Consider the following 14429-nt stretch of genomic DNA (forward strand, 5'->3'; position numbering starts at 1 on the left):
TTAGGATCTTTTACTCAAAAAAAGAGAGAACATATCCAAGAGGCACAGTCCCAGCAGGGAAGGGAACGATCGCAGGAGAACCCGGGCCAGGTGGGCATGTCCACCAGGGCACAGAGCTGCACTGAGGACCCCTTCCCAGTAGGACCACTGGGGACAACACAACCACACAGCCTAATCTACAGAGCTGTTCCAGCCTGGGGCACCCAGAGGTCTCAAGGGTGCCACTTCCAGGGAGGGCTTCTTTCGCAACGGGCTCCTTAGCCACACGCTGCTGCAGATGCTGCACAGGCCACAGATACGTTCCCTAGAGAACAGGTCGGGCATCACACTGACGGCAGGGAAACACATCTGGAACGAGCACAGCACCAGTGCACTGCCCATGCCTTCTTCCAAACCCTCCGTGAACATCAGTGCTACAAGGCGTCCTCAGCTGTGAGCCACCCCACAGGGTGACCAGTCCCACCACTGGGGCTGCAGCTCTGATTTCAGCCACGGCATTTGCTGCACTGGATCCCTCTCTTCCATGTCGTAAGATACCTAAACGCATGGGCCGCAAGACCCCTTACCTGATCTCCCCTGCTCCGAGTCTGGGAGACAATTTGGGGTTGCCTGCTTTCAAACAGGCAGCGTTAAAAGGGACCAACTGGCAACTCTGAACACGGAGTCCCTTCCCTACATGAGAAATCACGGTGTAAGAAGAAAGCGATACAGAAGTGCTGGTGGCAGATATGCAAGTAGCGAATGGGACAGCACCAGCCAAAGCAGCACCAGCAACCCGAGCGTGTGGCTGGCCAGAAAGACAAGCAGAAGAAGTTGGCCTGGAGGAGGAGCCTGGAAGGATGTATGCAATTCTGTGCAGGTTTAACGAAGGGGAGAGTCTAGCATCAGGGACGTACAGCGAGACACAGCAGAGGGGTGAAGACAGGCTGCGAAGCACAGACAAATAACTCGTGTGAGCTGGGAAAGAGGAGGAGACGGTGAACATGGGCAAGGAACAGCACCGTGGCTGCGGCATCAGATCCGCAACAGCAGCGTGCTCTCCAGACACCTGCGGTGGGATGCTGAGCTGGACAAGGCCAGAGGAGAGGACACTGCAACAACAGATAAGAGTCAGGCCAGGAATTTCAGCTGGGAGGACTGGCAGGCGAGGCTGTATTTTAGAGACGCGACCTGACACATCCAAGACACCCAGATGGAGCGCGAACAAGTGAAGCTAGAGAGCAAGCTGCAAGCTGAAGAGCACAGAGATCTGGGGCCCGAGTAGCGTTCCCACAATAAAAAACAGCAAGTAAAAAGCATTTTTAAAGCCATTCCGAGCCTGACTTGACGGTCAGGCAGCCACACGGAAATTTCAGAGTGGCCACAACCACGGTTTGGACAAGAGGAGCCGGGAGCGGGGTGGCAGACCTGCAAGTCACCCTCTGCGTGGCTTTGCGGATGAGATTAGAGGGCGATGAGCTGTGCGGGGAAGATAAGGACCACACAGACAGGCCTGAGCAACCCCGAGAGGAAGCGAGGGTGGACGGCAGCTCATCTGCACAACTAAAGCTGCTCCTACAAACGGCGTGTTGGCAGCCCTCTCGTTCACCCCCCGTCCCAGCACATGCCCAGCTTTTTCCCTATTCCAAACAGCAAAGGGCTTCCACCAGCCTGCCCCGGCTATACAGCACTCGGGTGGATGCTAAACTACCTCGACCTGGACCAATAACCCTCTAGCAGCAATCCCAGAGCATCCCATCCCATCAAACGAGGGCAGTTTAGGTCACTTTTGACCCTTGTATAATAAGAATCTTGGTGACTGAGGGCAGCTAGATATTTTACTGCATCTTATTCTATTTACACGCCTTGTGACCTTTGAAACTCCCCCTTCCTCCCCAAGACAGGAGCCAAGCATGTAAAGGCAGGAAGCAAATTAATTTCCTTTTGAAGTAGTTGATTTATTTTGCCAATATGCACTGACACAGTGAAAAGAGAACACAATAAGCCACCCTAAGGGCACAGGGGTTTTGGCGCAGCGGCAGCTTAATGCACAGGGGACTTAAAATAAACCTTGCAAACAATCCAAAAGCGGTCAGTCAGATTAAACAATTTTTGCAGGGAAAACTGTCAAGTAAACATGGGAAAGCAACAAAAGCACAACTTGGTCGTCTTCCAGGCCGAGTCCAAAGACAATTGCTCCCATGCTGCAATCAAGCGCGAGTCCAAAGGGAGAGAGGCAGGGCTGGCTGCTCTCTGCCCCACTTTGGCTACGAGCTGCCTCCCAGACCACCCCGCTGGGAACAACCTCTCTCTGCTTGTGCAATAAGAAGTTGTTCCGGGTACAGATTATTTCTTTGTCCTCCAGCACAATCCTGGGGCTTTTCCAGATGTTCGTTCTTGCTTGGATCAGCAGGGTTGTGGAAGGGAGCTGATTCTCTGACCCACGGCAGGGCACCCTCCTACACCACCGCTGTGAAATGCCTGCGCCGTTGGCCACAGCAACCACGCGCCACCTCGAGCGGCTCCCTCGGGTGGGCTCACGGCAGCCCGTGATGGGTGCTGCACCCCCCAGGCACCCGCGGTACAGCATCTGGGGAGGATGCTAGGCGCCAGCGCCAGGCGGGGAGCAGCCCCACGCCTTGCTGCCATATTCTTGAGGTGACGGAGAAAACTTTCAAGCGGTTTGCTTTCCTCTCCAGGCCACCAGTCCTTCAAAGCTACTTTCTGTATTGCATTTTATCAGGGGCCTCATCCGGGCATCCTTTGCACCGCATGTAAAGCAGACCTCAAAGGGGGGAAGCACTGAAGGGAGGCGAGCTCTGATGTTTGGGGGAAGGACGAAGGAAAGATGAGTTTCTGATCTTTGGGCACTCCGGTGCCCAAGGATCTAGGATGCAAGAGTCTAACACAGGCTTGCACTGAAAGAGAAGAGAGATCAGAGTGACAAGCTGAGGAAGGGGACAGCAGAGCACAGGGGAGATGGAGAAGAGAATGGGACAGCGAGTTAAGCAGAAGAGTTCAAGGAAAGCTGAGCAAAAACGTCTGTGAGGAAGATAAGTGCTGGAGGAAGGGCGGGGAGAGCTTACGTCACACCTCTCACTTCTCTGAACTGGAGGGGGGGCAGAGGCCACTCCCGCACCGGGTGCTGCGTCCGGAGGCAAAATTTCTTCTCCTAATAACAGAAGCTGGACTAAGAAAGATATCACTACTGCTCCCTGCAAACCTCGCTTCACTGGTACTGGAGACATCCCAGCAGCACCTCCACCAGCTACAGGAGAGTAGCAAGGAGTGGAAAGATCGCATGCAGCAGACCTGCTGGAAGGGTCCTGTACTCCCACGTGATCCAAACTGCCATGCAAACGTGCCTGGGAGTTTCAAACACATTTTGTTGCAGACAACGCTTGCATTCGGAAGTTGTATTTTCCTTACCAGACCAAAAAAAAAAAAAAAAATCCACTGACCTGCATAAAATACCCCCAGCTTAAGTGAACCAAGAGCATTAGCAGCCAGTGAAAAATAAGCATCTTCAATCAAAAATGCATAATAGAGCGCAAAGAAAAACAGTAGGAGCAAAAAACACGGCAGTCTCCAGTACAGCATAACACACTCGGAAGCAATTGCTTTGCAGAAGCGTAAGGACACACAAATATCGCTAACGCTGCCATTTTGAAATAAAACACATTAACAAGCATATTGCAAGGAGAACCAGCACTGAAGACACGAAAGCAGAGTTTTCTTGGGGCTCCATCCCGAGACCAGCTTGCAGGGACAGGAATTTGGGAACAAAGAGCATCGCTAAACTGCTCCAGCGGTGACAACGCAAACCAGAGAAACAGTTTGTGGAATTAGTGAGTTGTCTCCAATGACTTTTGCTTTAGCAAAGGTATTAAACGCTTACAGAGGCATTACGAACAAGTCACGCCTAACGCACATTAGCCTTTGCCACCAGGGTACGTTGGCTTTAGACATCCTGGTGATTTTAGCAAAGCTGGAGTCCCCCACCCTCATCGCCAGCAATGCAGGTCCCCTGTCAGAGCCCAGCCCTGCAGCTCCCGGGATGTAAATGAAGGGCGGCCAAAAACACATCCTTCCTCTTTAACGTGGACTGACACGTTGCTGGGATTAAACAGCTGCCGCTCGGACGCCTGCACAATCCGGCAGCCCTGGACACTTCCGCACAGAGACCTCAACTGCTGGGCAGAGGCCCACAGCACCCGTGACACGGATTTCCCAACACCAGCCCCCGGTCTGAGTAAGCAGCGCTTCTCCAGTGGGGATGCAGGGCCAAAGGCCACAGGAAATCGGATCTGACTTGCAGCACGGGCGGACAACGGCGGTTGCTGTGGGACGGCTCGTGACGGGACAGAACGGCCTGCAGCAGGAGTCCTGGGGGGCTGGAGGTGGTGTTTCTCTTAAGCCCGTTTAGAAAGACTCAGAGAGGAGAAAGCTACCAATAGGGAAAGGTTGAAAGGCTTTAAAATCGGTTAACAAATGGAAAAGACAAACGGGAAAGGGTCAGTGCCACAGCCAGGATGCCAGCAAAATACGCAGAACAACGCGGCCACGGGAAGGAAATACTTTCTCCGATAATCTGAGGAAACAAGGAGGGTAAATGGGCCAGAGGGAGCTCGGGAACAAGAAACACAGACTGACCAGTTCTCCCACTTCCCTGGCCAGGGAGAAGGACGGGAACCGGGCAGAGGGGGCGGCACTTGCTCGTGCCAGTGGAAACAGAGCCACAGCATCACCTCTGGTAACGCTCTCTAGAAATACCTGATCCAGTAGCGAATGTCTTCATCCATGCAGTTCTCCCTGAAACCCTAGGGGACAAAGCAGCTTTGGCGGGGACAGCACTTTGCAAGAGAAAACAGGTTCATGACGGATTGAGCCACAGACCAAAGAAAGGAGTTCAGCTGGAAAGAAGGGGACTAAGAGTCAGGATACATTTTGCTTCATTTTATACTCTAACAACTGGTTGTCTAAATCATTTCCACTTTCTTTGACTCTTCCTAGAGTCAGAAAAAGGCAGGCACCTCCCGACGAGTTGTCCCTTCCTAACCTAGATTTCTAAGGAGACAGGGACGAATTGGTCAGAAGAGGTATTTACTTCACCCCATAGATTGCAGGACTCCAGAGCGCAAGGTTTGCTCAGGCAAATTAAAGGTGTCTAAAGTTAGGGCAAATAAACCCAACCATGCCTGGAGAACTGCGTGGCCATCCACGGCCCAAGCGAAAGAGCTGTCTAAACTGACGCAATGTCTCGTTTCCAAAGGCCTGTGGCCCTTCTGCTAAACCACTCTGGACAACAGAAATACAGATGTTTTCTGAAGATCAATCCTACACAGTAACTAAGCATTTTGTGTGCCTGAGGTTATTTGAATGAAGCAGAACGAAGCACCTGCTCCAGAAGAGCTGTATGCACTTTGACTTAGGGTTTGAATGTTCTCATCTAAACATCTACTGCTGAAGTCTTCCAAATAATACAGTGATGCATTTTGCTCTTTTTGACTTTGTCAATGATGCTGGCTAAAGTCTAAAGCATTCAGACCACTTCCATGTAAACATACAAATGCATAGTAAACTAACATTAATGTAGCAAAGTTAATTACCAGGAACCGGTCCTTCTCCAAGGCTTGGCCATCTCGTTCTCTGCTGCGGACAAATTCCTCGCTTGAGAGCCCCAAACCACAAGCCTCTTGGGGGTGGAGGCCATTTCAAAGGGCCAAACAGAAGCTGCTCAGTCCTTTCACAGCACAGACACCTTGCACACCCAGCCAACAGCTACAGACCCTCCCTGCCCCTGGGACTTCAGCTCAACTCTCCATCCTCACCTGCAGCAATTAAAACATGCCCCCAAAAAAGCGCTTGGCCCAAACTCACACCCTAATGGTTAACAAAAGCCTTTTGTGCTTTTTCAGCTTTCAAACAGTTTCCTAGTTAAAAAATAACTAAACGAGGTTGCACTGCCAGAGATATACTCCCCACACCCATGGGCCAGCCCGCGGCTGCCAGAGCCAACTCAGAGCTCGAATGAGTCCCCCACTCCAGGTTCAGAGATCAGGCGCACTGGCAGCAAACACTATTGCTATTTTTAAATTGAACAGACCACGACATAAATAAATGGCTGCTTAAAGAAAATAATATCCAATTCTATTAAAAAAAACAACTTTAACCAATGCTGAACAAGGTTGCTGCGTTCCATCCCAAAAGGGGGCTGCAGAACTAAATTACTGTTTGTGAAGTGCACAGCGGTAGGTGCCCTGCAGAAGCCTATGAGGATACGAACAATTTTGTCTCGCAAGCAGGGACAGAAGAGCACAGAGCCACCCAACACGGTGGGACAAACCAAGGTAGCTGGCTAGTGGGTACCTTTCACCCGCGCACTGATCCTGGAAATAGGAGTCTGATCACTTAGAGACCACAGTGTAATGCAGCTCTGCAAGAAGGCAGAACTAAGGACTAAGGCAACTCTGATCTTTGCATTTCCTGTCTTCCAAGAACTTTCTGCAACTTCCGTAGAAGCATTTCGACTCAACCATGTAGCCTCCCCACAGTCTTTGCCAAAATGATTCCTCCAGTCCACAGCCAGCACAGTCAGTTCTCAGCCTCCCTCCTTCTGAAAGCTCTTCACGCACACGTAAGACAGAATTATTTTCTCCCAGGGCTGATGGCCTGTTCCCACTTTGGAAGCACTAAGCATGCTGTGCCCAGAGAGCAGCTGTGCTGATCATGGACCATCAAAGCCACTACAAGCAGCTGCAAGTCTCTCCAGGCTGGAAAGCTGCAGAGCAAACAGCAAGAGCAGACTGCGTCCTCCCCCGAGGACCAGCACCAGCAGGTAGTGTATCACGTAATTCACCTGTGGGTTTCATAGCTGCTGCATGACAGCAAAGGAGAGCTGTGACACCTGGGTTCCCTCTCATCAACCCCACTGCCACCAAGCATGCTCCCACGTGGCTCCCCGGCCTGGTCTCCATGCCGTTTATCCTCCTCTGCTCCCTAACTTCCATTTCAACTTCCCAGCTCTCTTTCCCACAAGCCAAGTCTCTCCTTCACCTGCCAGTCCAGGACTGTTTCTTTCCCCAATTTTCCAGCTCCTTGCCCCAGCATGCAGAAACTTTCCCTGTACCAGACCCGGGACCCAACGCTGCTCAGGTTCACAGCAGCCTTACGAGCTGCCCACACCCGGGCTGGAGGATGTCCACTTGGCCACCATGGGGACTCAGGGATGGAGCAGGCTCCAAGGGAAGCGTCTGCTGTGTGGCCATGGGATCACAGCACTCACACTCTCCGGGGACTGTGGCTCTTACAGCACTATGGAGCTGCTCCCTACCACGTGGTGACCAGCTTCACTTGGTGAGCAGCGGGTTTTCATCACAGCTACTCAACAGCAGGTCCCCACACTAAGATCACTTCCCTGAAAGTTTCCAAACGGCCACTCCCTCCCCACAATGTAAAACGGTAGCGGAGAATTTCTCAGATAAGAGAGTTTAGGAAATCATGTCATTTTTAAGTGACTATGCAGTGTCCCCTTCCCTAATCCTATTCTCAGAAGTGGCTGAACAATTTGGGGCTGAAACTTCGCAAAAAGTATTTGATGAAGAGTTTCAGCCCAATCTGGTGTGCATGAGATTAAACCAGACTGCAGACAGAGGGTATTAATGGGAAATGCAGGCGAGCTGGCAAAGTGGTTATCAGCTCTTTCAGAAGGGCTTTGCACTAAGGGGCAGAGCCTCCACTAATGAGACCTGCTTCTGAAAGCAACCCAGTTTCATAAGTTGGCCTCTATGTGAATAAAAAGCCCAAGAAAACGTTTCATGCTCACGTTCGTTGCTTCCGACGGGCACAGATTTGTGCGGCGCAGAAGCTCAGAGAGGTTATAACTCACAAGAAAATGAGAAACTGAAATCCAGGGCACTTCCCCTGTGCTCCTGATAGGGATCAGAGTGCTTTACAGCGTGCTGGAAACTGTACAACAAAAATACGTGATCCTTCCAGCTAGGTGAGCCATTTCACTTGTAGCAGGGCCCCCCCTCTACTCTTGAAGTGCCAGATATATAGTGTATGCGCAGACAAGCTGAGCTGCGAGGTCCAGAGACCTGGCATGTCCATGTGCCTTGGCCCCAGCGCGTACACCAGACTAATTCGCACCAGACTCCCCGCGCTCCCGTCGCATGGTGGGCAAGTGCTCCTGGCCCACGGGAAGGAGCAGGCGCAGGCTGCCACCACCAGACTATTTAAACGGGGCTACAGCTTGTTTCTCGAGCCAGGGGAAAAGCTTGCTGCCAACAAGCTGCAGGCAAAGGAATTGCTCCAAGGCTGTATGAGAATGGCAAGCTGCAGGTTAGACTCTGCTTTACAGCAGGGATCACTCCCGCTGGCAAGTTGGCAATCGTTTTCAGCAGAGGTTTAGCCAGCCTCTGAGCCTGCAAGGCACTAACACCACGTTACTTCATGCAAGCTGTTCTCCTAAAAGACAAGAGAGACACCAGGATGAGGCAGATAACCTCCTTTGCTGTGCTCACAGGCTCTCCACAAACCCAAGAGCTAATGAATAATTCACATCCCAAAGCCTTTGACAGCCATCAGTTAGTAATGGCTTCAGGGGTCTCTATCTCTCTGTAACCACAGTGGCATTTCCCTTGCAGTTTGAGGTTCATTAAATGCTGCCTGACCATCGCCGCTCAACACTCACTGCTGCGTGCTTTCAGCCTGGATCGCTTGTTGGTCGCTACATGCTTACAGGCTCCATTTCAGAGGGTTCTTCACAGATTTCAGCAGGAGTTAAAGGCTGATTGTCCTGGGCTGCTCAGTCATCCACCTTGGAATATGGACAACAAAGTGCACAGAGGACCCGTGACTTTGCTGTCAGCACTGTCACAGCAAGAGCTTCTCTCTCCTGCCGGAAGCACAGACCTCAGCATTGCAGGAGAAACTACTCCAAGATACACCAGTCTTTCAGCCTTTGCTCAAGCATCCTGTTTCCTAAGCCGCTTCTTGTTACAAGCTGCTACAGCATCTGCGAGCTATGACGAAATGCACTTCCACATGTTTGAGCTTAAGGGCTAGTAAAGTATTCAGGCACAGAAAAACATCTGAAACCTGCACTCAAAATTTTGGCCTGTGTAAGCCTTACCACGCTCGGTGTTACGGGGTGTTCCTGCAGTGTGTTCTCAAAGCTAAGATATGGCTCTTCCCAAGTGTTTTAAAGCAGTGGTTTTCAACCTCTGGAACACCCCTTTGAAAGGTTTTGGTCAAAGTGACATTTTATATCTGTGTTAGCAGCTGGGGGAAAAGTGATAAGACTCAGACCGTACTAATCACTGACGTAAATGCTGTTTTATGAACTGCAGTTCTAACTACATGATTCAACTTAGCATTGAAGTCTAAGGCCATCTCCTATCTGGTGCTGTCAAGCCAACGATAATTGTTTTTAAATTAAACAATCATTAAAACCGAAGAGCAGTTTTCCAAACTGATGATCGAATGCTTCTCCAATTGGAGGGCTCTTTTCCCTCCAGGACTCTCTGGGAACCTGAAGGAGATAACAGTGCAGGAAGGAGAGCTGGGGACTGCAGGAAGGAGGAGGGGGCTGGTATCATTTCCTGAGAAGGCTGGGATGGGAAAGGAAGTAGCCTCAGGAGTTGATGGGAATGGGAACAGAGCTGGGAAAAACAGCTTAGAATTGTAATTGCAACTCAATTTTAATCTGGTGTGGGGCTATGTAATCTGGTATGTATAGTAGGCTATAACCAGTCACAGTTACAAACCAGAATTAACCCCCACACACCTCTGATGGCAGGTACCAGCATGTCCCTAGCTGGCAGATAACAGGAGTCTGTTAAGAATCATTTCACAGACCTCCTTCTGCAGCCTCATGGACCATGGTGCAGCAGCACTGCTTTGTAACAGTTTGAAACACAACAAACAAAAAAACCCAGCTTCTGAAACTAAACCTAGAGCTAAGTGCCGCTCCAAACAGCCATGGAAGCAGGTGATGATAAATTCTGTAGGGGTGCATGCAAAGTGGAGTATTTATAGTGGTGGCTTCAGATGATGCTTCCCCACTTCTCACTGCTGATGTCTACAGTACTGGTGGGGCATACAAAACTGTTAGCTGTAAACCCCCACCTTCCAGCTGTGGCTTCTCTGCAGCTGCACGTTGTATCTAACAAACGCCCAGTCCAACCTAGAAGCGAGCTGACACAGGGAGGAGCCTGCCTGCAGTTTCTTGGGCAGGGAAAGGGATCTGAACGGGACGCAGGCAGCAAGGGCTGCTGGAGCTGCTTTGCCCTGCCAGGCTGGACCTCAGGCATGCGAGCATCACCTACGTGGTTCTGCAGCATAGTCAGAAACCCCAGCCGTGTCACCATCACCTACTCACTTGCCAACACAACTCAAGCTTATTTAGATGGATTCTGCTTCCAGATGATTTACTTGTTCCCCTTTGGGGGCATACAGCTGAATTTTCTGAAAGATCACAGAGTACAAAGTCTAGATGTTTAACAGAGTGTTTATAAACCTGTGCAGAAATCTGATGGGAGGATGGAAGGAGCCGGACCCAAATGTTACAAGCACACATCAGTACTACTCAACAGAGGACAGGTCCCTAGTGAGCAGTATTGGCAGTCGCCACATCTCACTTTTCAGAGCAAAACACGGCAAGGAAGTCACACACAAGAGAGCTACACTAATGTAACACTGAGATAAGATTAAAGCTAACAGGAAAAAAGAATCATATTTCCAAGAGCTTTGTATTTCAGAAGGTTGTGTGGTGACCTCTGTGTTTGGATGTTCAGGCATTAAAGTATGTCTATAGGCATGCAAAGTTTTTCCTTCCTGTAGTTCTACAGCCTGCAGTTGGTAGGTAGCGTACGAGGAGTTCACAGATAATTTTTGCCCAAGCATTGCCACTGCATTTTTCCAACTACATCACTTTGGCCTCTCTACATAAATCTTTCCTTGCCAGTGTTAAGGTACTGCAAGGAGGAGACAGCAGGAACCACAAGAACAGTAGGGCAAATCAATCATTTTTTGTTAAATAGCAGGAAATAAAAGTGAAGCAGGAAGAAAGCAGTACCTCTGTCAAAGGCCTTGGTCTTCTCTCTACAACAAATTCTGTGTGGCAGAGCTCACAGTAACTTGTGTTGGAGGAGGATAACCATTTTTCCAGGCAGCTCTTGTGCACGGTGCCCAGTGTTCCTGTGCAGTCACACGGGGAAAGCAGTCCCTCCCCATTTCCACCTTCATGACAGATTCGACAGATGGGACCATCACTAAAGAGGCAGACAAACAGAATGAAATCACAGTCAGAGCAGGCAGAACGATACAGCTACATCCAGAGAACGGGGTCTGAGGCCACCAAGCCCCAGAAAGGTGCGCACAGAGCAGGCAGCACATGTGGTAGCGTGCCAGGTGCTCAGAGACTCTGCAGAGCAGCCTGCTGTGACAAGAAGTGGGTCTCAGGGGACCGTGAAGGTGCCTGGGACACTTCAGGGTCAGGAGCACCCGGAAGCTGTGTCCATGGACACTGCAGTGCCGAGGGAAGCAGGTACGTCAGCCTGCGCCGCTCGCCAGCCCGCCCGCAGCCCTGCCCGACGTGGGGCAGCTGCAGAAGGGATGGCTGTGTGCACGTCCTGCAGACTCCAGCTCTGCTAAAGGAGGGCAGAGCGCCTGACACCGAACCAGAAGCCAACCCTGTAGTGCTGGCGCAAACTGAGGCCCAAAGCACAGTCTGATGATCCATACCAGTCGCAGGCAACATCGCATGCCCCCAGCTGCCTGGAGCCTCTCGAGGGGTTCGCAAAGTCATATTTATCAGATCACCTACCCATTCTCTCCCCATCCCTGCTCCGCATCCTGGGTTTAGCAGGAACTGCATAAGGAACAGCAGCATCTAAAGTCAAAACTACATTAACCTAACACAGAAGTACTCTAGAAGCCAATGTCTCCAAGGTCACAACACATTTAACGAAAAAAAACCACTGAAACAAAGTTCTTGGCATACTAATCCTCTGTCTGTCACAGTGCAGTAACCCACTCAGCATCCTATTTGCACACTGTCAGACAAAACCATTCTGCAGGATTCGGGTCTGTATCTGGCTGCAGAAATGCCTCAGGCAGCACCGCAACAACAGTCACTTCTCAGCTCCCCTCGGCTAGAAGTTTCAACTACAGAAACCTCTTTCATTACGCTCAAGATCTGCTCTCTTGGGACCTCACAGAGCCAGAAATACTTTACAAGGTAAGTACCAATGCTTTCAGGGACTTGCAGCCTTTCAAGTAACAGGCCTGTAAGCAATCCAAGCCACCCATTTGTTCCCAAGATGTTCTCTCATGCCTGTATCCAACACCCTCAGTTGTGGACTATCGGCACTATTACCCCAGCATCTGGCAATCATTAGCTCAGGTGGTTCAGAAGATGTTCATGAAACAAATTTCCATCACAGACTGAAGTCATTTTTTTGCACCCATGTAAACTTCGAGCACCCAAAGTCCTCCTGTGGTGAGGACTTTCTGCACCTGCACAAAGAACCAAGTCCATTTCACTTGAAACCTCTAATTTTCTTATTTTGTTTGATATCGCCTAGTTCTTGTCTTGGAAAAGACATTGTTTTCCATGGCACTCAGATCTACAGAGCTCCATCATCTCCTACTCATTTGCCTCTTTCACGAGCAGAAGAGACCTAGCCTATTCAATCACACCTTACACAGAAACCGCTCCACCTTCACTGCTCTTCCCTGTACCTGTTACATTTCTAAAATATCCTTTTAGAGCTGCAGGCATCAGAACTACACAGAGTTTTTGAGATGTGGGCACACCAGGGATTTTCACAGTGACTATATTTTGTTTTCTGTTTCTTTTCTAAATCCTAGCATTTTGTTTGCTTTTTGGTCACTGCTGGAATTTGCACAGAACTGCCACATTCCCAACATCTCCCTTTACTGAACCCATGAATATATATGTAAATCCAGGACTACTGTTTCTGTGTGTGCATCATCTCACAATGAACTGTATCTGTATTTTAGCCTCCAGTCACTTCTGATAGTACTAGATGCCTAGGTTTAGGCGACTTAACACTATCTTAGGTCCATAGGACATCCCAGGTGGCCTCCAGCTACCATTCCCCAAAGGCACAGGTCTCCTGGAAGCCCTCTGCCACATCTTCCAGCCCCATGCTGATGATGCCTTGGACTCCCCGGGGAACCTCAAAAGGCTCTAGATGCCCAAGTTTGCTGTTCTCAGTGATTCATTACATCCTCTCAGCATTCGCCTCTCATCGAGGCCATTTAGGAATAAAATGCTGGACAACAGAGGATTGCAGCTCTGCCCTCCCTGAACTGCGAAAAACAGCCGTCACTCATATCTCACTTCTCTGTATTCCAGCCAGACATTTCTTCCATGCAACAACCCTCCTCTTATATCCATAGTTTCACAGATTTGGGGCTGGGAGGCAGGGGGAGAAAGGAACGTCTTTTGTTGAATGACCCTATTCAATGTCCTTTGGAAATCCAAGTGAGCTGTGTCAGCTATCACCTTTGTCCACACGCTGTTGACAGTATAAAAGCCACACAGATTTCATCTCACAGTTCATACTCGACTGTGACACTGACTTAAAAAAGGAGAAAAAAAAAAGTCTGCAAAAGAAGTTTGCGGGATTGCAACACAGCACAGCCAGGATCTTCAAAATCAGCAACACTTTCCATTAGCTTGCACAACCAGGCAAAGCAGAAGGCAAGAGCAAGACCCAACGGACCAGACTCCAGAACACACTCCAATGGGAGGTAGCATCCTGGGGAAAAATATTGGTGGGCCATGAAGGGAAGGGAAGGGCCAGCAAGCAAGTGCACTTCAGCTCAGAAAAGTGGGAGCAGGTCTCCTCCTCTCGTGGAGGTGCACTGTAGGAGATCTTTGCCACTCTCAACTCAATTTCTAACAAGTTTCATCTCAGTCAGACTTTAGATAGTTAAAGTTGGGGGATCCAAAGGACTAGGAAGAAGCAGCAACATGCAGAGCAAAGGCAGCAGCTTCTGGCCCCATTGCAAAGCCCGAATTCAGTGCTATAGTGAGCCAGGTACTTTTGGTAGTGAAGCAAAGTGAAACTGTTGCCAGGGACCCTGCGTTTGGAGACACTGCAGCAGAGCTGGGTCCGGTGGAAGCGAGATGCTCTGCAGGAGCCAGTCCACAGGAGCGCAGTGACGCACAGTCAGCGGAAAGAGGAAACCCAGGACGTACTGAATCAGCAGCAGCAGCCATGGAAGCATACGCATGTACCCCCTATACCCCCTCCCCTCTCCTGGCCAGCTGAGAGATCACATCCTCCAGAGGATACAGCCCTGTACGACTTCCTCGTATGCACACAAACATACACACATGCACCCGTGTCCTAAAGAAGGGGGAAGGAAAGCGTCCATAGCTACTAGGTGCTCGAGAGCTTCCGCAGTTAACA

The 14429-nt window shown here is 50.2% G+C and overlaps 1 protein-coding gene across 3 annotated transcripts in view; it reads right to left on the bottom strand.

Moving 5' to 3' along the window:
* Positions 1 to 14429, bottom strand: part of MARCHF2 (membrane associated ring-CH-type finger 2) — a 34693-nt gene that overhangs the window by 5563 nt on the left and 14701 nt on the right. For 2 of the 3 annotated variants that reach the window (XM_067312803.1, XM_067312804.1), the window contains exon 3: positions 11060 to 11255. The exons of the other annotated variant lie outside the window; for it this stretch is intronic. In XM_067312803.1, coding sequence (XP_067168904.1) covers positions 11060 to 11255 — 196 coding nt within the window. The remainder of the gene's footprint in view (positions 1 to 11059; positions 11256 to 14429) is intronic. 3 annotated transcript variants of the gene reach the window in all.

The sequence above is a fragment of the Apteryx mantelli genome, chromosome 30 (assembly GCF_036417845.1).
Source record: "Apteryx mantelli isolate bAptMan1 chromosome 30, bAptMan1.hap1, whole genome shotgun sequence".
Taxonomy (NCBI): Eukaryota; Metazoa; Chordata; class Aves; order Apterygiformes; family Apterygidae; genus Apteryx; species Apteryx mantelli.